This window comes from Mytilus galloprovincialis, chromosome 4 (genome assembly GCF_965363235.1).
Source record: "Mytilus galloprovincialis chromosome 4, xbMytGall1.hap1.1, whole genome shotgun sequence".
NCBI lineage: Eukaryota > Metazoa > Mollusca > Bivalvia > Mytilida > Mytilidae > Mytilus > Mytilus galloprovincialis.
Window position 1 is genome coordinate 6,689,332 of NC_134841.1, and position 22,408 is coordinate 6,711,739.

General features: G+C 35.3%; 1 protein-coding gene across 2 annotated transcripts; it reads right to left on the minus strand.

The window, feature by feature from the left end:
• Positions 1 to 760: 760 nt before the first annotated feature.
• LOC143071233 (uncharacterized) lies at positions 761 to 17,302 on the minus strand. Of its 2 annotated transcripts, none has more exons than XR_012976827.1 (2): positions 16,406 to 17,054; positions 761 to 1,711 (listed from the first exon to the last, which is right to left on the minus strand). XR_012976827.1 is itself a non-coding variant. In XM_076245416.1 (2 exons), exons 1-2 carry the CDS (start codon positions 17,132 to 17,134, stop codon positions 862 to 864), a joined length of 924 nt encoding a protein of 307 aa, XP_076101531.1. In that variant the 5' UTR covers positions 17,135 to 17,302; the 3' UTR covers positions 761 to 861. The 2 variants fall into 2 exon arrangements, 1 of the variants encoding a protein (XP_076101531.1); XM_076245416.1 differs by lacking the exon at positions 16,406 to 17,054 and adding an exon at positions 17,061 to 17,302.
• Between the last annotated feature and the right edge of the window lie 5,106 nt (positions 17,303 to 22,408).

The following is a 22,408-nucleotide window of genomic DNA, read 5'->3' on the forward strand; positions in this document are numbered from 1 at the left end:
AATAACCTATGACTTATGATACTTTTGCTGAAATTCTCCAGTCATTAAATATTTTACAAAATTCTTCCAACAACACTTTACATACTTTAAACTACGCTTTGAATGCCCGCGATTTCGCGGGTGTGTTCTAGTTTACAATAAACACAACAGGGAGCTTAGTCCTGTAATAGGTGTTGTACAGGACGAAGGTCTGGAAATTTGAAAATGCCATGCATTGGAAAACGAGGAATTATTGGATAGGAGCAGAAACTTTGCCTTTCAGTAGACCAACTATGAACTCCTCAAAGAGTGGCATTCTCTCTACAACTAGGCATAATATTAAATTTCCCCATTCAGACCAGACGTCACGGACTACGTATTTATACATCCTGCACAGCCAAACGGACGACCAACATTGGCAAGTCGGGTGAAGACAAAGTGGAAAGCTAGTTGAAAACTAACAACAACTAATTAAAAAATCATGTGTCTAAGTTGTGGTTCATTCAAGTTTTTGTTGATAGAATTGAAATGATCTAGTTTATAGTTTCTATATAAGGTACACACATAAAAAACATTCAATTCTATCCAATATTCCATTCGCTAAGGACGAGAGACTAGTGTACACATGACATTCGATAATTAAAGTTGTGACAACTTCACTGGAGTTCATGTACACATAACGTTGTTTATTATTTTTTTTAATAAAAAAAAAATATTTGTGAAAAAATTATGTGTAGGCACGTGCCTAAAGTGCCTAACGGCAGCTACGCCCCTGGATGTTATATATATATATATATATATATGTATAATCATCTAAGGCCAAATAAAATAGAATGTGATAAAAAAAACAAGTTGAAAATTTGAAATGCTTCAAAAATCCTGTTAATCTTTATGAACTTTCATATGTTTTTTTTTGTCTTCGTTTGCCGGAAATCTTCTGTCACAGAGTTCACACTTGAAGGGTTTCTCACCCGTGTGAACCCTCATATGTATGGTCAGATGAGAACTTTTTCCACACACTTTATTACACACCGGACATCTATATTCTTTTATTGTTTTATACTTCCTTGTTGCCTCGCCAGTATGCACCTTAGTATGTTCCTTCAGAATATCCTTACGTTTAAATCCACGTCCACATACGTCACATATATGAGGTTTTTCATCACTATGTGTATATCGATGTTTTCCAAGAGAGCTGTGGTGATTGAAAGATTTACCACACTTATCACACATGTATGGTTTATCACCAGTATGTATATTAAGGTGTTCTTTAAGTGTTGCTAACTCAATGAATTTTTTATCACATGATTCACACTCATATTTCCTTACACCAGTATGGGTTGCATAGTGATTTTTCAATCCCTGAAATTGTTTAAAGTGTATGCTACATATGTCGCATGAGAAATCCTTTGTGTGTTTTTTCATATGAAATTTAATATCATCTTTTGGAATTTCTTTTTTACAAAAAGAACAATCTTGCATTTCTTTCTTGGCTAGTGAATCAATTTCAACAACTTGTTTTAAATTAAGGTCTCCATTTAATTTTGGTTCCTTTTCGATATTTTGAGAATCGTTTATCTCACATTTGTTGTTACTTGTTGGATTTTCTTCAGGTTCAGCTTTGATGTACATGTTTATTTCTTCACTCAGTGTGCTATAAGACCAATACATGTATGAAGAGTTCTTGTCAACAGCATCCTTTTGTAATATGGGAACTCCCTCCATTTCAAATCTGAAAAAGGGAAGTAACCAATAAATCATTTAAATATCATGGCTACATGTAGGTTATGTCCAGGCCCTTTGAACACCGAAAAAAAAACAAAAAAAACCAAACAATATTTTTCACGATTTATTTGATTTTTTTTTAGAATAATGTGATTGGCAAGGGGATGACTAGATTTAGATTTTAGACAGTTGTTGTTTATCGCTGATTCACCTTTCATTTCCTGATATTAACAAAGATTACCTCCCTTGAACATATTGTTCTTTAATAGGTTACAAATCATCCTTTCTCCACCACCCTCCATTCACTCAACTATTATTTCCATTTATTGGTGACATCAGATATATACAAATAGTAAACAAACAATTCAAATTTATTCACAATTATATAAAACCATATGCTTTTTTTAATTTGAACACATTTCATAAACAACATAAAATGGGCAGTTATTCCTTAGAACATATTACTACAGAATACTGACTGTATGTTTTAATATAATTCAGCTAACAATGATTTTTCGTTTCATGTAGGGTTCAGTTTATACTAGTCTCATTGTTTTTCCCGTATTTTCAAACCACACTGTTGGAATTAGTAATGTTACCCTAAAATTATAAAACATCTGTTTAAAAAATAAGCTACTTAAAACACACCTTGAATAAAATTTAGAACTATTGCACCATGATGCTATAAAGGTTTAGTAAGGACACTAGTTTCTTTGTATGAAGATCCATTTGTTAATAACATAATGATTAAATTAATAGACAGTTTAATAAAATCTAGAAGAGTTAAATTAAGCATAAACACATGAGTAGTCCAGCTCTTCTTCTAATTATAAAATGGTACTGATTGTGTTCACTCACTCATTATCTTTGAGAATATATACTGTATTTGTTGTCTCCCTTCTCTTATATAATATTGTTTTAATTTTATTGTCATGTATTGTAACTTCAATGAAAAAAATCAACACAATTATTTGTACACTTTAATTTAAACTGTAATTGTACTGCTCCTCGGGGCGTCTTGATTGACAAATAAAAATTGTTGTTGTTGTTGTTGTTGTTGTTGTTGTAAATCATTCATTATTCTGGGAACCAATTTTATTCGATAAGGAAAATATATATCTTGATATCTTGAAGTTAGAATAATTAGTAAAATGGCTTGACATAGACAGACATGCATGTAGGCATACATTGGTGGCCTTCAGCTGTTGTCTGCCTTTTGGTCTGTTTTTTTTTTTTTTTTTTTTGTCTCTTTGACACATAATCACATTCCCCATTTCCATACACCTTATCGCTATTTGTCCGCCATTACGGGAAATCACACAGGTTCCCGTAGACATCATAAAACAAAATATCTGACGCCACAATGGAAAAGTGATTGTTGTTTGCGTCAAAAGTTCAAGCGCCTGGGTCATATGACCCGGGATTAGCGATAAGGTGTATTCTCAATGTATAATGACTCTTTAATTATTAATTTACTCTAATGTGAAGAACAACTTTAATCAACCATATTACATTATGTATTTGATAATTATAGACCCTAAATCTTAAAAAATGTCTTTCCCATGCATTCTATTAATACAGTCATTGAACGTTACCTGGATCTTTTCCAAAATCAGAATATTATCTACGACAGAGTTGTCTTTCTTTGTCCAAATCTAGCTGACATCTATTTATTATATTTTTATGATTAATTTAAAAATCTTTTAAAATCAACCAATACAATATCGTTGTCTATTTTTTTTATGTTTAGTTTTTATTTTATGTTGACTCTGGCATTCTCACCATCTTTTTATAATAACTTCTGTATAATTAAGGTCTTTCCTTTTACAAAAGGGAAAGACCTTACTGTATTTCTTCTGTTTATTATTATTAAGGTCTTTCCTTTTACTAAAGGGAAAGACCTTACTGTATTTCTTCTGATTATTAAGGTCTTTCCTTTTACAAAAGGGAAAGACCTTACTGTATTTCTTCTGTTTATTATTAAGGTCTTTCCTTTTACAAAAGGGAAAGACCTTACTGTATTTCTTCTGTTTATTATTATTATTATTATTATTATTCTTCCGCCAAACTTTGAAGAAGTTAGCAGCCTAAACCGTAAGACGTGTCGCTTTCATGTTCACACTTTGTATCGGTGTCATGAATACCTATCTGGAACTCACCCTGTTAGTCGAAATATTTTGTCGGTTCGGAGTAATCCCTCCGAAACCAAAAAACCTTGTTATCGTTCCAACACCGTAACCATAATAGGTAGAAAAAAAACAAAGGGTGAAATTTGTTCAGGACCAGACCCCGGTTCTTCGTTACATTTGGATCGAAAAGATTCAACGACTCATTGGTAGGGTTATGCCCCTCTGAAAATTAACCGGTGTCGGTTGACCACCAAAACTCAGAAACCGTAAGTCGTAGAGACCTAGGATCTTCACCATTCATCATCAATTCATGTATCTTCGAAAAATATCTCAAGGTCAAATTTGTATGTTGACCTTGACCTTTGACCTTACACCTTGTTATGGAATAATCTCAGCAACCATTATACTTACAGAAGTTTTAAATAGTGGAAAATGTTTGGGTCATTACCGCGCAACTTTGTTACGTTTTGACCAAAGAGATTTGACCTTTTTTTAAGGGGCATAAAGCCTGTTTTAGGTTTCTGAAAAGACAAAATCAGCCTTTTCTATACAACCAAAGGTCCTAGACCCTTGGGGTCTTCAGTAATGGCATTGGGGACTAATGACCTTGAAAAAGGTCAAAAGGTCAAAGGTCAAGGTCATGTCCCAAATAGCGAATTTAGTGTTTTTAACCTTATATAAAGGACTTTTAGTGTGTTTTCAAGCTTTTTAAGGTTGACCTTGACCTTTTCAATACATTCTATGTCTGTTGGAACATGCATTTTACATTACAAAAGGAAAGACCTCTCAATTGTTCAAGAACAATTGACAGTTTAATTATTATTATTAAGGTCCTTCCTTTTACTAAAGGGAAAGACCTTACTGTATTTCTTCCGTTTATTATTATTCTTTTTGTTCCGCCAAACTTTGACAAAATTTCCCTCCGTAACCGTAAGACGTGTCGCTTTCATATTCACACTTTGTATCGGTGTCATGAATACCTATCCGGAACTCACCCTGTGAGTCGAAATATTTTGTCGGTTCGGAGTAATCCCTCCGAAACCCAAAAACCTTGTTATCGTTCCAACACCGTAACCGTAATAGGTAGAAAAAAAACGAAGGGTGAAATTTGTTCAGGACCAGACCCCGGTTCTTCGTTACCTTTGGATCGAAAAGATTCAACGACTCATTGGTAGGGTTATGCCCCTATGAAAATTAACCGGTGTCGGTTGGCCACCAAAACTCAGAAACTGTAAGTCGTAGACACCTAGGATCTTCACCAATCATCATCAATTCATGTATCTTTGAAAAATACCTCAAGGTCAAATTTGTATGTTGACCTTGACCTTTGACCTAACACCTTGTTATGGGATAATCTCAGAAACCATTATACTTACAGAAATTTTAAATGGTGGAAAATGTTTGGGTCGTTACAGCGCAACTTTGTTACATTTTGACCGCAGAGATTTGACCTTTTTTTAAGGGGCATAAAGCCTCTTTTACGTTTCTGAAAAGACAAAATCAGCTTTTACTATATAACCGTAGGTCCTAGACCCATGGGGTCTTCAGCAATGACATTGGGGACTAATGACCTTGACAAAGGTCAAAAGGTCAAAGGTCAAGGTCATGTCCAAGATAGCGAATTTAGTGTTTTTAACCTTATTTAAAGGATTTTCAGTGTGTTTTAAAGCTTTTCAATACATTCTACGTCTATTTGAACATGTATTTTACATTGCAAAAGGAAAGACCTCTCAATTGTTCAAGAACAATTGACAGTTTAATTATTATTATTCTTTTTCCGCCAAACTTTGACAAATTTAGCCGCGTTAACCGTAAGACGTGTCGCTTTCATGTTCACACTTTGTATCGGTGTCATGAATACCTATCTGGAACTCACCCTGTTAGTCGAAATATTTTGTCGGTTCGGAGTTATCCCTCCGAAACCCAAAAACCTTGTTATCGTTCCAACACCGTAACCGTAATAGGTAGAAAAAAAACAAAGGGTGAAATTTGTTCAGGACCAGACCCCGGTTCTTCGTTACATTTGGATCGAAAAGATTCAACGACTCATTGGTAGGGTTATGCCCCTCTGAAAATTACCCGGTGTCGGTTGACCACCAAAACTCAGAAACCGTAAGTCGTAGACACATAGGATCTTCACCAATCATCATCAATTCATGTATCTTTGAAAAATACCTCAAGGTCAAATTTGTATGTTGACCTTGACCTTTGACCTAACACCTTGTTATGGGATAATCTCAGAAACCATTATACTTACAGAAGTTTTAAATAGTGGAAAATGTTTGGGTCATTATGGCGCAACTTTGTTACATTTTGACCGAAGAGATTTGACCTTTCTGTAAGGGGCATAACCCCTGATTTAGGTTTCTGAAAAGACAAAATCAGCTTTTACTATATAACCAAAGGTCCTAGACCCGTGGGGTCTTCACCAATGACATTGGGGACTAATGACCTTGACAAAGGTCACAAGGTCAAAGGTCAAGGTCATCTCCCAGATAGCGAATTATGTGTTTTTGACCTTATTTTAAGCATTTTGAGTGTGTTTTAAGTGTTTTTAAGGTTGACCTTGACCTTTGACCTTTCAACTTTTTAGTCGATATCTCAAAAACGGTTAATCTTACAGAAATAGTAAACAGTGAAAAATGTTAAGGTGACTGAGGCACAACTTTTTTACATTTTGACCGAAAGGATTTGACATATTCTTAAGGGGCATAACCGCCGTTAACGGTTTCTGAAAAGGTAAAATTAGCTTTAACTCTTGAACGAAAAGTCCTAGACCCATGGGGTCTTTTACAATGACATTGTGGACCAATGACCTTCACAAAGGTCACAAGGTCAAAAGTCAAGGTCATGTCCAAATTATCGAATTTATTGTTTTTGTCATTTTTTAGCGGTTTTATGTGTGTTTGAGAGCTTTTCAATGCATTCTACGCCTATTGCAACATGTACTTTACATTTCGAAAAGGAAAGACCTCTCAATTGTTCAAGAACAATTGACATTTTAATTAAGGTCTTTCCTTTTACTAAAGGGAAAGACCTTACTGTATTTCTTCTGATTATTATTAAGGTCTTTCCTTTTACAAAAGGGAAAGACCTTACTGTATTTCTTCTGTTTATTATTATTATTATTATTATTATTATTATTATTCTTCCGCCAAACTTTGATGAAGTTAGCAGCCTAAACCGTAAGACGTGTCGCTTTCATGTTCACACTTTGTATCGGTGTCATGAATACCTATCTGGAACTCACCCTGTTAGTCGAAATATTTTGTCGGTTCGGAGTAATCCCTCCGAAACCAAAAAACCTTGTTATCGTTCCAACACCGTAACCATAATAGGTAGAAAAAAAACAAAGGATGAAATTTGTTCAGGACCAGACCCCGGTTCTTCGTTACATTTGGATCGAAAAGATTCAACGACTCATTGGTAGGGTTATGCCCCTATGAAAATTAACCGGTGTCGGTGGACCACCAAAACTCAGAAACCGTAAGTCGTAGAGACCTAGGATCTTCACCATTCATCATCAATTCATGTATCTTCGAAAAATATCTCAAGGTCAAATTTGTATGTTGACCTTGACCTTTGACCTTACACCTTGTTATGGAATAATCTCAGCAACCATTATACTTACAGAAGTTTTAAATAGTGGAAAATGTTTGGGTCATTACCGCGCAACTTTGTTACATTTTGACCAAAGAGATTTGACCTTTTTTTAAGGGGCATAAAGCCTGTTTTAGGTTTCTGAAAAGACAAAATCAGCTTTTTCTATACAACCAAAGGTCCTAGACCCTTGGGGTCTTCAGTAATGGCATTGGGGACTAATGACCTTGCCAAAGGTCAAAAGGTCAAAGGTCAAGGTCATGTTCCAGAGTGCGAATTTAGTGTTTTTAACCTTATATAAAGGATTTTTAGTGTGTTTTCGAGCTTTTTATGGTTGACCTTGACCTTTTCAATACATTCTACGTCTGTTGGAACATGTATTTTACATTACAAAAGGAAAGACCTCTCAATTGTTCAAGAACAATTGACAGTTTAATTATTATTATTATTCTTCTTGTTCCGCCAAACTTTGACAAAATTTCCCTCCGTAACCGTAAGACGTGTCGCTTTCATGTTCACACTTTGTATCGGTGTCATGAATACCTATCCGGAACTCACCCTGTGAGTCAAAATATTATGTCGGTTCGGAGTAATCCCTCCGAAACCCAAAAACCTTGTTATCGTTCCAACACCGTAACCGTAATAGGTAGAAAAAAAATGAAGGGTGAAATTTGTTCAGGACCAGACCCCGGTTCTTCGTTACATTTGGATCGAAAAGATTCAAAGACTCATTGGTAGGGTTATGCCCCTATGAAAATTAACCGGTGTCGGTTGGCCACCAAAACTCAGAAACCGTAAGTCGTAGACACATAGGATCTTCACCAATCATCATCATTTCATGTATCTTTAAAAAATACCTCAAGGTCAAATTTGTATGTTGACCTTGACCTTTGACCTAACACCTTGTTATGGGATAATCTCAGAAACCATTATACTTACAGAAGTTTTAAATGGTGGAAAATGTTTGGGTCATTATGGCGCAACTTTGTTACATTTTGACCAAAGAGATTTGACCTTTCTATAAGGGGCATAACCCCTGTTTTAGGTTTTTGAAAAGACAAAATCAGCTTTTACTATATAACCAAAGGTCCTAGACCCTTAAGGTCTTCAGTAATGGCATTGGGGACCAATGACCTTGACAAAGGTCAAAAGGTCAAAGGTCAAGGTCATGTCCCAGATAGCGAATTTAGTGTTTTTAACCTTATTTAAAGGATTTTTAGTGTGTTTTCGAGCTTTTTAAGGTTGACCTTGACCTTTTCAATACATTCTACGTCTGTTGGAACATGTATTTTACATTAAAAAAGGAAAGACCTCTCAATTGTTCAAGAACAATTGACAGTTTAATTATTATTATTATTCTTTTTGTTCCGCCAAACTTTGACGAAGTTAGCCTCCGTAACCGTAAGACGTGTCGCTTTCATGTTCACACTTTGTATCGGTGTCATGAATACCTATCCGGAACTCACCCTGTGAGTCGAAATATTTTGTCGGTTCGGAGTAATCCCTCCGAAACCCAAAAACCTTGTTATCGTTCCAACACCGTAACCGTAATAGGTAGAAAAAAAATGAAGGGTGAAATTTGTTCAGGACCAGACCCCGGTTCTTCGTTACATTTGGATCGAAAAGATTCAACGACTCATTGGTAGGGTTATGCCCCTCTGAAAATTACCCGGTGTCGGTTGACCACCAAAACTCAGAAACCGTAAGTCGTAGACACATAGGATCTTCACCAATCATCATCAATTCATGTATCTTTGAAAAATACCTCAAGGTCAAATTTGTATGTTGACCTTGACCTTTGACCTAACACCTTGTTATGGGATAATCTCAGAAACCCTTATACTTACAGAAGTTTTGAATAGTGGAAAATGTTTGGGTCATTAAGGCGCAACTTTGTTACATTTTGACCGAAGAGATTTGACCTTTCTGTAAGGGGCATAACCCCTGATTTAGGTTTCTGAAAAGACAAAATCAGCTTTTACTACATAATCAAAGGTCCTAGACCCATGGGTTCTTCAGCAATGACATTGGGGACTAATGACCTTGACAAAGGTCAAAAGGTCAAAGGTCAAGGTCATGTCCCAAATAGCGAATTATGTGTTTTTGACCTATTTAAAGGATTTTCAGTGTGTTTTAAAGCTTTTCAATACATTCTACGTCTATTGGAACATATATTTAACATTATAAAAGGAAAGACCTCTCAATTGTTCAAGAACAATTGACATTTTAATTATTATTATTATTATTATTCTTTTTCCGCCAAACTTTGACAAATTTAGCCACGTTAACCGTAAGACGTGTCGCTTTCATGTTCACACTTTGTATCGGTGTCATGAATACCTATCTGGAACTCACCCTGTTAGTCGAAATATTTTGTCGGTTCGGAGTTATCCCTCCGAAACCCAAAAACCTTGTTATCGTTCCAACACCGTAACCGTAATAGGTAGAAAAAAAACAAAGGGTGAAATTTGTTCAGGACCAGACCCCGGTTCTTCGTTACATTTGGATCGAAAAGATTCAACGACTCATTGGTAGGGTTATGCCCCTCTGAAAATTAACCGGTGTCGGTTGGCCACCAAAACTCAGAAACCGTAAGTCGTAGACACCTAGAATCTTCACCATTCATCATCAATTCATGTATCTTTGAAAAATACCTCAAGGTCAAATTTGTATGTTGACCTTGACCTTTGACCTAACACCTTGTTATGGGATAATCTCAGAAACCATTATACTTACAGAAGTTTTAAATAGTGGAAAATGTTTGGGTCATTATGGCGCAACTTTTTTACATTTTGACCGAAGAGATTTGACCTTTCTGTAAGGGGCATAACCCCTGATTTAGGTTTCTGAAAAGACAAAATCAGCTTTTACTATATAACCAAAGGTCCTAGACCCGTGGGGTCTTCACCAATGACAATGGGGACTAATGACCTTGACAAAGGTCACAAGGTCAAAGGTCAAGGTCATGTCCCAGATAGCGAATTATGTGTTTTTGACCTTATTTTAAGCATTTTGAGTGTGTTTTAAGTGTTTTTAAGGTTGACCTTGACCTTTGACCTTTCAACTTTTTAGTCGATATCTCAAAAACGGTTAATCTTACAGAAATAGTAAACAGTGAAAAATGTTAAGGTGACTGAGGCACAACTTTTTTACATTTTGACCGAAAGGATTTGACATATTCTTAAGGGGCATAACCGCCGTTAACGGTTTCTGAAAAGGTAAAATTAGCTTTAACTCTTGAACGAAAAGTCCTAGACCCATGGGGTCTTTTACAATGACATTGTGGACCAATGACCTTCACAAAGGTCACAAGGTCAAAAGTCAAGGTCATGTCCAAATTATCGAATTTATTGTTTTTGTCATTTTTTAGCGGTTTTATGTGTGTTTGAGAGCTTTTCAATGCATTCTACGCCTATTGCAACATGTACTTTACATTTCGAAAAGGAAAGACCTCTCAATTGTTCAAGAACAATTGACATTTTAATTAAGGTCTTTCCTTTTACTAAAGGGAAAGACCTTACTGTATTTCTTCTGATTATTATTAAGGTCTTTCCTTTTACAAAAGGGAAAGACCTTACTGTATTTCTTCTGTTTATTATTATTATTATTATTATTATTATTATTATTCTTCCGCCAAACTTTGATGAAGTTAGCAGCCTAAACCGTAAGACGTGTCGCTTTCATGTTCACACTTTGTATCGGTGTCATGAATACCTATCTGGAACTCACCCTGTTAGTCGAAATATTTTGTCGGTTCGGAGTAATCCCTCCGAAACCAAAAAACCTTGTTATCGTTCCAACACCGTAACCATAATAGGTAGAAAAAAAACAAAGGATGAAATTTGTTCAGGACCAGACCCCGGTTCTTCGTTACATTTGGATCGAAAAGATTCAACGACTCATTGGTAGGGTTATGCCCCTATGAAAATTAACCGGTGTCGGTGGACCACCAAAACTCAGAAACCGTAAGTCGTAGAGACCTAGGATCTTCACCATTCATCATCAATTCATGTATCTTCGAAAAATATCTCAAGGTCAAATTTGTATGTTGACCTTGACCTTTGACCTTACACCTTGTTATGGAATAATCTCAGCAACCATTATACTTACAGAAGTTTTAAATAGTGGAAAATGTTTGGGTCATTACCGCGCAACTTTGTTACATTTTGACCAAAGAGATTTGACCTTTTTTTAAGGGGCATAAAGCCTGTTTTAGGTTTCTGAAAAGACAAAATCAGCTTTTTCTATACAACCAAAGGTCCTAGACCCTTGGGGTCTTCAGTAATGGCATTGGGGACTAATGACCTTGCCAAAGGTCAAAAGGTCAAAGGTCAAGGTCATGTTCCAGAGTGCGAATTTAGTGTTTTTAACCTTATATAAAGGATTTTTAGTGTGTTTTCGAGCTTTTTATGGTTGACCTTGACCTTTTCAATACATTCTACGTCTGTTGGAACATGTATTTTACATTACAAAAGGAAAGACCTCTCAATTGTTCAAGAACAATTGACAGTTTAATTATTATTATTATTCTTCTTGTTCCGCCAAACTTTGACAAAATTTCCCTCCGTAACCGTAAGACGTGTCGCTTTCATGTTCACACTTTGTATCGGTGTCATGAATACCTATCCGGAACTCACCCTGTGAGTCAAAATATTATGTCGGTTCGGAGTAATCCCTCCGAAACCCAAAAACCTTGTTATCGTTCCAACACCGTAACCGTAATAGGTAGAAAAAAAATGAAGGGTGAAATTTGTTCAGGACCAGACCCCGGTTCTTCGTTACATTTGGATCGAAAAGATTCAAAGACTCATTGGTAGGGTTATGCCCCTATGAAAATTAACCGGTGTCGGTTGGCCACCAAAACTCAGAAACCGTAAGTCGTAGACACATAGGATCTTCACCAATCATCATCATTTCATGTATCTTTAAAAAATACCTCAAGGTCAAATTTGTATGTTGACCTTGACCTTTGACCTAACACCTTGTTATGGGATAATCTCAGAAACCATTATACTTACAGAAGTTTTAAATGGTGGAAAATGTTTGGGTCATTATGGCGCAACTTTGTTACATTTTGACCAAAGAGATTTGACCTTTCTATAAGGGGCATAACCCCTGTTTTAGGTTTTTGAAAAGACAAAATCAGCTTTTACTATATAACCAAAGGTCCTAGACCCTTAAGGTCTTCAGTAATGGCATTGGGGACCAATGACCTTGACAAAGGTCAAAAGGTCAAAGGTCAAGGTCATGTCCCAGATAGCGAATTTAGTGTTTTTAACCTTATTTAAAGGATTTTTAGTGTGTTTTCGAGCTTTTTAAGGTTGACCTTGACCTTTTCAATACATTCTACGTCTGTTGGAACATGTATTTTACATTAAAAAAGGAAAGACCTCTCAATTGTTCAAGAACAATTGACAGTTTAATTATTATTATTATTCTTTTTGTTCCGCCAAACTTTGACGAAGTTAGCCTCCGTAACCGTAAGACGTGTCGCTTTCATGTTCACACTTTGTATCGGTGTCATGAATACCTATCCGGAACTCACCCTGTGAGTCGAAATATTTTGTCGGTTCGGAGTAATCCCTCCGAAACCCAAAAACCTTGTTATCGTTCCAACACCGTAACCGTAATAGGTAGAAAAAAAATGAAGGGTGAAATTTGTTCAGGACCAGACCCCGGTTCTTCGTTACATTTGGATCGAAAAGATTCAACGACTCATTGGTAGGGTTATGCCCCTCTGAAAATTACCCGGTGTCGGTTGACCACCAAAACTCAGAAACCGTAAGTCGTAGACACATAGGATCTTCACCAATCATCATCAATTCATGTATCTTTGAAAAATACCTCAAGGTCAAATTTGTATGTTGACCTTGACCTTTGACCTAACACCTTGTTATGGGATAATCTCAGAAACCCTTATACTTACAGAAGTTTTGAATAGTGGAAAATGTTTGGGTCATTAAGGCGCAACTTTGTTACATTTTGACCGAAGAGATTTGACCTTTCTGTAAGGGGCATAACCCCTGATTTAGGTTTCTGAAAAGACAAAATCAGCTTTTACTACATAATCAAAGGTCCTAGACCCATGGGTTCTTCAGCAATGACATTGGGGACTAATGACCTTGACAAAGGTCAAAAGGTCAAAGGTCAAGGTCATGTCCCAAATAGCGAATTATGTGTTTTTGACCTATTTAAAGGATTTTCAGTGTGTTTTAAAGCTTTTCAATACATTCTACGTCTATTGGAACATATATTTAACATTATAAAAGGAAAGACCTCTCAATTGTTCAAGAACAATTGACATTTTAATTATTATTATTATTATTATTCTTTTTCCGCCAAACTTTGACAAATTTAGCCACGTTAACCGTAAGACGTGTCGCTTTCATGTTCACACTTTGTATCGGTGTCATGAATACCTATCTGGAACTCACCCTGTTAGTCGAAATATTTTGTCGGTTCGGAGTTATCCCTCCGAAACCCAAAAACCTTGTTATCGTTCCAACACCGTAACCGTAATAGGTAGAAAAAAAACAAAGGGTGAAATTTGTTCAGGACCAGACCCCGGTTCTTCGTTACATTTGGATCGAAAAGATTCAACGACTCATTGGTAGGGTTATGCCCCTCTGAAAATTAACCGGTGTCGGTTGGCCACCAAAACTCAGAAACCGTAAGTCGTAGACACCTAGAATCTTCACCATTCATCATCAATTCATGTATCTTTGAAAAATACCTCAAGGTCAAATTTGTATGTTGACCTTGACCTTTGACCTAACACCTTGTTATGGGATAATCTCAGAAACCATTATACTTACAGAAGTTTTAAATAGTGGAAAATGTTTGGGTCATTATGGCGCAACTTTTTTACATTTTGACCGAAGAGATTTGACCTTTCTGTAAGGGGCATAACCCCTGATTTAGGTTTCTGAAAAGACAAAATCAGCTTTTACTATATAACCAAAGGTCCTAGACCCGTGGGGTCTTCACCAATGACAATGGGGACTAATGACCTTGACAAAGGTCACAAGGTCAAAGGTCAAGGTCATGTCCCAGATAGCGAATTATGTGTTTTTGACCTTATTTTAAGCATTTTGAGTGTGTTTTAAGTGTTTTTAAGGTTGACCTTGACCTTTGACCTTTCAACTTTTTAGTCGATATCTCAAAAACGGTTAATCTTACAGAAATAGTAAACAGTGAAAAATGTTAAGGTGACTGAGGCACAACTTTTTTACATTTTGACCGAAAGGATTTGACATATTCTTAAGGGGCATAACCGCCGTTAACGGTTTCTGAAAAGGTAAAATTAGCTTTAACTCTTGAACGAAAAGTCCTAGACCCATGGGGTCTTTTACAATGACATTGTGGACCAATGACCTTCACAAAGGTCACAAGGTCAAAAGTCAAGGTCATGTCCAAATTATCGAATTTATTGTTTTTGTCATTTTTTAGCGGTTTTATGTGTGTTTGAGAGCTTTTCAATGCATTCTACGCCTATTGCAACATGTACTTTACATTTCAAAAAGGAAAGACCTCTCAATTGTTCAAGAACAATTGACATTTTAATACTTATAGAAGTTTTGAATAGTGGAAAATGTTTGGGTCATTAAGGCGCAACTTTGTTACATTTTGACCGAAGAGATTTGACCTTTCTGTAAGGGGCATAACCCCTGATTTAGGTCTCTGAAAAGACAAAATCAGCTTTTACTATAAAACAAAGGTCCTAGACCCATGGGGTCTTCAGCAATGACATTGGGGACTAATGACCTTGACAAAGGTCACAAGGTCAAAGGTCAAGGTCATGTCCCAGATAGCGAATTATGTGTTTTTGACCTTATTTTAAGTATTTTTAGTGTGTTTTAAATGTTTTTAAGGTTGACCTTGACCTTTGACCTTTCAACTTTTTAGTCGATATCTCAAAAGCGGTTAATCTTACAGAAATAGTAAACAGTGAAAAATGCTAAGGTGATTGAGGCACAACTTTTTTACATTTTGACCGAAAGGATTTGACATATTCTTAAGGGGCATAACCGCCGTTAACGGTTTTTGAAAAGGTAAAATTAGCTTTAACTCTTGAACGAAAAGTCCTAGACCCATGGGGTCTTTTACAATGACATTTTGGACCAATGACCTTCACAAAGGTTACAAGGTCAAAAGTCAAGGTCATGTCCAAATTATCGAATTTGTTGTTTTTGTCATTTTTTAACGGTTTTATGTGTGTTTGAGAGCTTTTCAATGCATTCTACGCCTATTGGAACATGTACTTTACATTTCGAAAAGGAAAGACCTCTCAATTGTTCAAGAACAATTGACATTTTAATTTGTTCTTATGGTTCATGTGGACCCTACGGTTAAAAAGGCCGTATTTTCACCTCAAAATTTACTCTGAGTACAGACAAACCTGCGCATCTGTAAAAAATTTCAGGCATAGCATGACCTAGATAAATAAAATTTAAATATGTTTTATGATTTAGAAAAATAAAAACTTACCAGGATTTTGCTGTGCACTTTTTTTCATTCCTCCAGAAGGTGCCAAAATAAAGTAAGTTGGGAAACAGGTTTGAGAACTTCCCCACAGGTAATAATTGAAGTGAGCAGTATTGATTGACATGGAAATTAGATGGACAATAAATACATGACAATAATTGGTTATTTAAACTGTGTACCTGAGTGGACCATATCAAGGTAAACTCAACTGTTTGTTAATTTTATCATCTTCTGCAGGGACGAAAAAAAGTGTACGGCAAAATCCAGTTAAGTTATGAATTTTCTAAATCATACAATGCATTTGAATATTAGTTATCTAGGGCATGGTATGTCTTAAAACGTTTCCAGATGCACAGGTTTGCCTCTACTCATAGTAAATTTTGAGGTGAAAATACGGCCATTTCAGCCATAGGGTCCACATGAACCTTATCTGTAAAACATCAAATATAATACTCAAAATTTAAACATCATATTTCAGGAAAGCATACCTTCACAGACTAAAATCGTTATAATAAAGGCAGCGAAACTGTACATAGACATAATTAGGCCAAGTGGCTTTCCATTCGATGGGGAAAAAAATCTGCAGCGTCCTTCGTTTTGACCAGGGGAATATAATATTAGTACGTATACGGAATAGCTGGATGTTCCGCTTTTACAATACACTGAATATATTTATATGATATTGTGGATCAGGATGGGGTTTCTAATATGACGTGCTTCTTTCGCTTTGTAAACAACACCGTGATAAAATTATCGATAAATCTATACTTCGAATATAAAATTCGAATATCACGTACCAGGCCATGTGTAAATTTCCAACAATCTATGGCTTCCATGAATTATTTCTTAAATAATATAATGGGGGAAAATAAGAAAAGAGAAAATGGGGGAACATATGGAATGGGGTGCTTAAGAATAACTGCAAAAAATAGTTTCATAAAGAAGGGGGCACTGACTGCCTAAGAGGGGCCACGCTCCAGTCCGATGATGGTTCAGTGATTCCCGATATAATCAACTATTTCCCCCTCCCGCGAAAAACCCTCTAAATCGCGGCCTCTGAAGATACCAAAGGGACACTAATAATAAGTAAAAAATGAACTGTATACTAGTATATAAAATTAATGAAACATATGTAATACTTACGTCGAAGGAATAGGATCATCACATACTAGGCACGACAGATCTTTAAAGTTCATACCACAAACAACCAAATGCATACAGTGTACATACGGATGGCATCTATAGTTGCATGTGTAACAGATGTTAATTTTAAGAATCCTGCCACGAAAATGATATTAGATTAAGACAAATTGAATGTGTGATATAAAATCAGTTATGATCCTATACAAAACGATAACTTAAGGTCATTTAAATAATGTTACATTTTCGCTTGATACAAGTGAAAGCCTGAGGTCATTTTGTGGTACATAACTCGTGTACATGCCACTAATTCTTGTTGTACAAAAATGTACCACATCATCATTAATATCATCGTGAAACACTGAAATAAAAGCCATGTCATGCTATTGTCGGACTTACTATAACCATATTAGTTATATTTCTATCCTGGAATATTCTGTGAATAGAAATAAGAAGATGTGGTATGAGTGCCAATGGGACAACTCTCCATCCAAGTACAAAGTAAACAATTCTGTAATTCAGTTTCAATTGTTACCATGCATTTGTGTTCGTTAAAGCAATGATCTAGCTTAATGGACATCTAGTAAAGAAGTCACCCCAAACCAGCGCTAAGGTTGTGTTGATAAAGAGCCGCGTTCGAACTCACAACCTCAGAGTTGACAGACTAATTAGCCAAGCAATCTTTCTATATAACTCGAATACCGAAACCATCTATATAAGGGTGGCTAGTAGGGTTTGTTTTTGAATCATACACAGTGGCGGATCCAGAACTTTTCATAAGGGGGGCCGCTCCAGTCATGCTTCAGTGATTCCCTATATAATCAACCATTTTTCCCCACGAAAGGGGTCCCCAGCCCCCCCCCCCCCCCCCGGATCCGCCTATGATACACCCAATGTAACAAAGTTACTACCACCACTATGTGTATTATCATACCTGTATGAGATCTGAGGGATTACGATTTAAGCTCTTGTGATTTATAACAGCTTATTCTGATGGAATTATAGAACTGACCATAATAGGAGGATTGGTTAGTCAGCCAATACATACCATACATTATTTATCTACTTTGTAAGCTTACACTAGGTCAGTCATATTGTGTTAAGTTAACAATATAACTATATTACTTTCTAACCACAGGACGGGAAATCCGAGAGAAGAATGAACAGAACCACTTTACGAAACGTGTTGTTAATATGTACTTCTGCTCAATCATTATGTATTATTATTAACCAACTAAGTCCATTATTGCAAAAAATGACTGTTTATTATAAACCCTAACTATGCTTAATACAGACAAACTGGGCATTAATATAGGGCCATTACAGAAAAACAGGGCCATTACAGAAAAACAGGGCCATTGCAGAAAAACAGGGTCATTATAGAAAAACAGGGCCATTACAGAAAAACAGTTAATATCAAATATAATATTTTTTTTTCAGGAAAAAGGAAACTGAATCCTCACAGGAATAGATGACATTTTCAAACCAAAAATGTTCAAATTTAATATTGTTAATGTTTTATTAAATTCAATTATGTTTTGAAAATAATATAATTACAAGACTTTTTTGTATTTTATTTAATTTAGTGACCAGCAACCAACATTATTATTAGAGGAACCATATATAGGGATCACAGTATATCCTGTTTTTCAACACATAACTTCTGTCAACTTAATATCTTGGATATTTGGTATATTAAAAGCTTTATTATGGTGAAGTACAAATTATTTTTTTCAAACTAAACTGTCATTGAAAGAGTAGAGAATACATCAAGTTGGCAGCAACACATACCGTGACTTTGGTTCAGTTGGTTATGTATTAGACATAGGTGTTTTTATAATGACCCTATTATATGTCCTCGGTCAGTAATAATGGCCTCGGATGTCTGTAATGGCCCTCGGCGATACCTCGGGCCATTACAGACTTCCTCGACCATTATTACAGACCTTGGACATATAACAGAGCCATTATAAAACACCCGTTCATTAATACTATAACACTCATCTAGTGTTGTTATACTGTTACACAAATACAAATACCATTTTCATAACAGTGTGGACGAGACCATTTCTTGGCGTGCTCGGGTTATCATTTAAGTGAACGTTCGTCTGTAACGCCCACCTATCACATCTTATCTATCTTATAGACATGTAAACTGTCAGGTCGCCAAAGGTTCTAAACTATCTAAACACATAAATCAAATAATACTATTAACTAGCAGAGGACTACACATTGTGAGGTGATTTTAATGTTAAAAAATTAAACATTCTTTCTTTTGTCATGCACATGCATGAACTCTACTCATTTATTCTATTAAATCCCCGTTCTATTTATTTTTTTGGCCGGACTGGCCGTTTTTTTTTTTTTATAAAATTTTCTCTTTTCACTAATTATTATCAAATTGAGCTGACTTTTTTTTTAATGGTAAAATCTTTACAAATATTGGTCTACAAAACTGTGTATAGATATCAGGTGAGCAGTAAAATCTCGTTTTAAAACAACCAATTGGGTAAGAATGTTACTCATAACTTTGAATATTTCTCAATTGTATAATATCAAAATAAGGAAATTTACACTTAATAATTGTTCATCTTAACCCGTTTTATTTTAGTTTAATTTGAATTAATAACAGGATCATCCTCATTCATAACTTCCCTTCTCTTGACACCCACTTGAAATAAGTGTGCTATATTTATCTTGTTTTCGTATTTCACTTAAAAAATAGTATTATGTCGTGTATACTTAGATGCAGAACTTGATAGCACTTTAGAACACGATGGGAGTGTTGTTTTCAACTCACGATCAGCCCATGCAATTATTCACAGGGTTCTTCACTATTGTGTTTAAACTTCCTACACACATTATTATACTTTATTAGGGAAGTTTTTATTTCTGGCCGAGAAGGCACGTATTTAATTTAATCATTATAAATGCTTAATATGTGTTATGTTTTATCATACTCTGCTGTACTGTTATATGGGTATACCTACTTATATGATTTTTTGTCTAATTGTTTAAATTTAAATGTAAATATATTTCACTGATGTAATTGAATATTTGTAATATTTATATTCTATAAGCTGTATTGCTTACGAATAAAAGATTATTATTATAAACAAAATTTGAACATTTTGTCGTTTTCTCCGTCTGTATCTAAAACCATGAAATTGGTCTAATGAAAAACTTTGTTGTGACATTTTTTTGTCAGTATGAACTATAAATTGTCAACCCAGAAATCCATAAATCTGCTCAAATAAACTAAAGAAAATAAATAATTCTTTCTGTAAGATAAATGTAGATTAAAGGAATTCAATCAAAAACAAAAGAAAAAAAAAAACAAACGGAAAAAACAACAAAAACAACTAGTTCGCTACATGTAAAGTTGATTCTAAACAATTCTGTTGTTTATATCTAGAACTTTATTTTTATGTTTCGAAGACAATCCCCATGATGCTCCTAAATTCTGTAAAATTCTTGGCTGTCCAAACATTTGCTGAATAATTCTAAAATCACACGTGTACGTTACGAGAACTGTAAATTCGGATCACGTTATTCATAGTCCATCTACATCTTTGTTCTAATCATTCCACCAAAATGATCGAAGTTTATCCTCCAACTTACCAGCTTCTTTATATATTACTGACATTACCGAAGGAGTGTTGAAAAACAAATATTTGGATCAATTTGTCTGAAACATGTGATTTAAATATAATTAAAAACCAATTGTTCTCTGGTCTTTCACACTAACAATATATTTTGATATGAAAACATTTATATTCAGTTAAAAAGTCAATTCCTATGGCTTTATGAAGTAAAAATTTGAATTTAGGGCAAAGGTCAAAATCTAGAACGTCGGTTTGATTATGACCTTGACCTCAATTGCAAGGTCGTAAACCAATGTCCTCAAATCAAAAGACCCTAGGTCTGTAATATGTTATGATAATGATTTACATCACTTTACGCATTATTCTAAATATAAAAGTAAAGAAAACTCCCATTTACGATCAACGTACCCTTGCAATCAAAATTTTAGTGTTACGACAAGTCGCAAATAACAATTTAATAAAAATAATTTGTAGATATCTTTTAAGGTTTTGAAAATAAGTGAAAATAAGCTGAAATCAAAATTTAGAATATGACCTTGACCTCATTTTCATTTTTTTGGACCAAGGATCTCAAATCAAGAGACCCTAGGTCTCTATCATTTATGGTTTACCAGTTAGAAACGCATATCACCTATATCATATATACATGAGGGGGAATAACTCTCATATTGAGTCTCTGGATAGCTTCGGTCAAAATTAAAATCCTAATCCTGAAGATGTAACAAGCAATTTGGTGAAATAGTTTTGTCGTAATCTTTTACGGTTGCGAAGGAGTAGTGGCCACAAGAAAAACAGTGTTTGGGGAGATAACTCTTACAACATTAAGTAATTGGTTACACCGTTGTCAATTTTTAAAGCGTATAAACTATATGATATCATATTCCAAATATCTAAGCGACATCTTTTGAAACATCGATATAACGCTAGAAAAAATAAATAATAATAATCAGAACAAAACCTTAGGTCTTTCCACGGAAAGGTGGAAAGACCTAATAAATTCATCCCAAAGCTAAAAAAAATAAGTGCTTCAACAAAAACATTTGCATATTTCAATCACTTTCTAAATGTTATAACCAATTGCCGTTCGTTATTTTAAATGCATCGTTCCATCAAAAGTTGTGACTCAGAACAATACATATTGAATGTTTCTTTTTGTAATTTCATTGGGTATTTTATAGCCCCAGTCACACATGTGATGGGTTTTTCTGCCGTTCTTGATAAAATCGTGTAAAAGATTTCAGAAGTCTGATCCAAATTTTCTGATTTGTGGCTGTCAATCATATTTTGTTCAGGAAGCTTTCTGATGATCCCGTTACTTTTCAATCCATTTCTGATCTTATCTATAACTTTCGCATGGTAAAAATTACCGAATCTGTCCCATCGGAGCCCCAATTATCCCGAATCCGATCCGACAGAGACCAAACAGTGACCAGAAAGTGAACCGACGCAGGACATTGTTTTAAAGATTTTGGTTCGATACCACTGTATCAATTACGACATAGTCATGATTGTAATACGAATAGATAGATCGGTTCTGAAGTTAATTAACACGACTTACCTGTCTGGAATGCTTTGCCAACCTCTTCGGACCCTTGTCGATGCGTAGGACTCGGCTACGAACGTATACGACTGAATTCAGACAATGCTATGAGATTTCGCGTGGTAGGGAAACCGGAAGCGCTTAGTTCATACTACTTTTCTTTTACAAGCAACACTTTCTTGGTTTAAGATGAACAGGCAAAACAA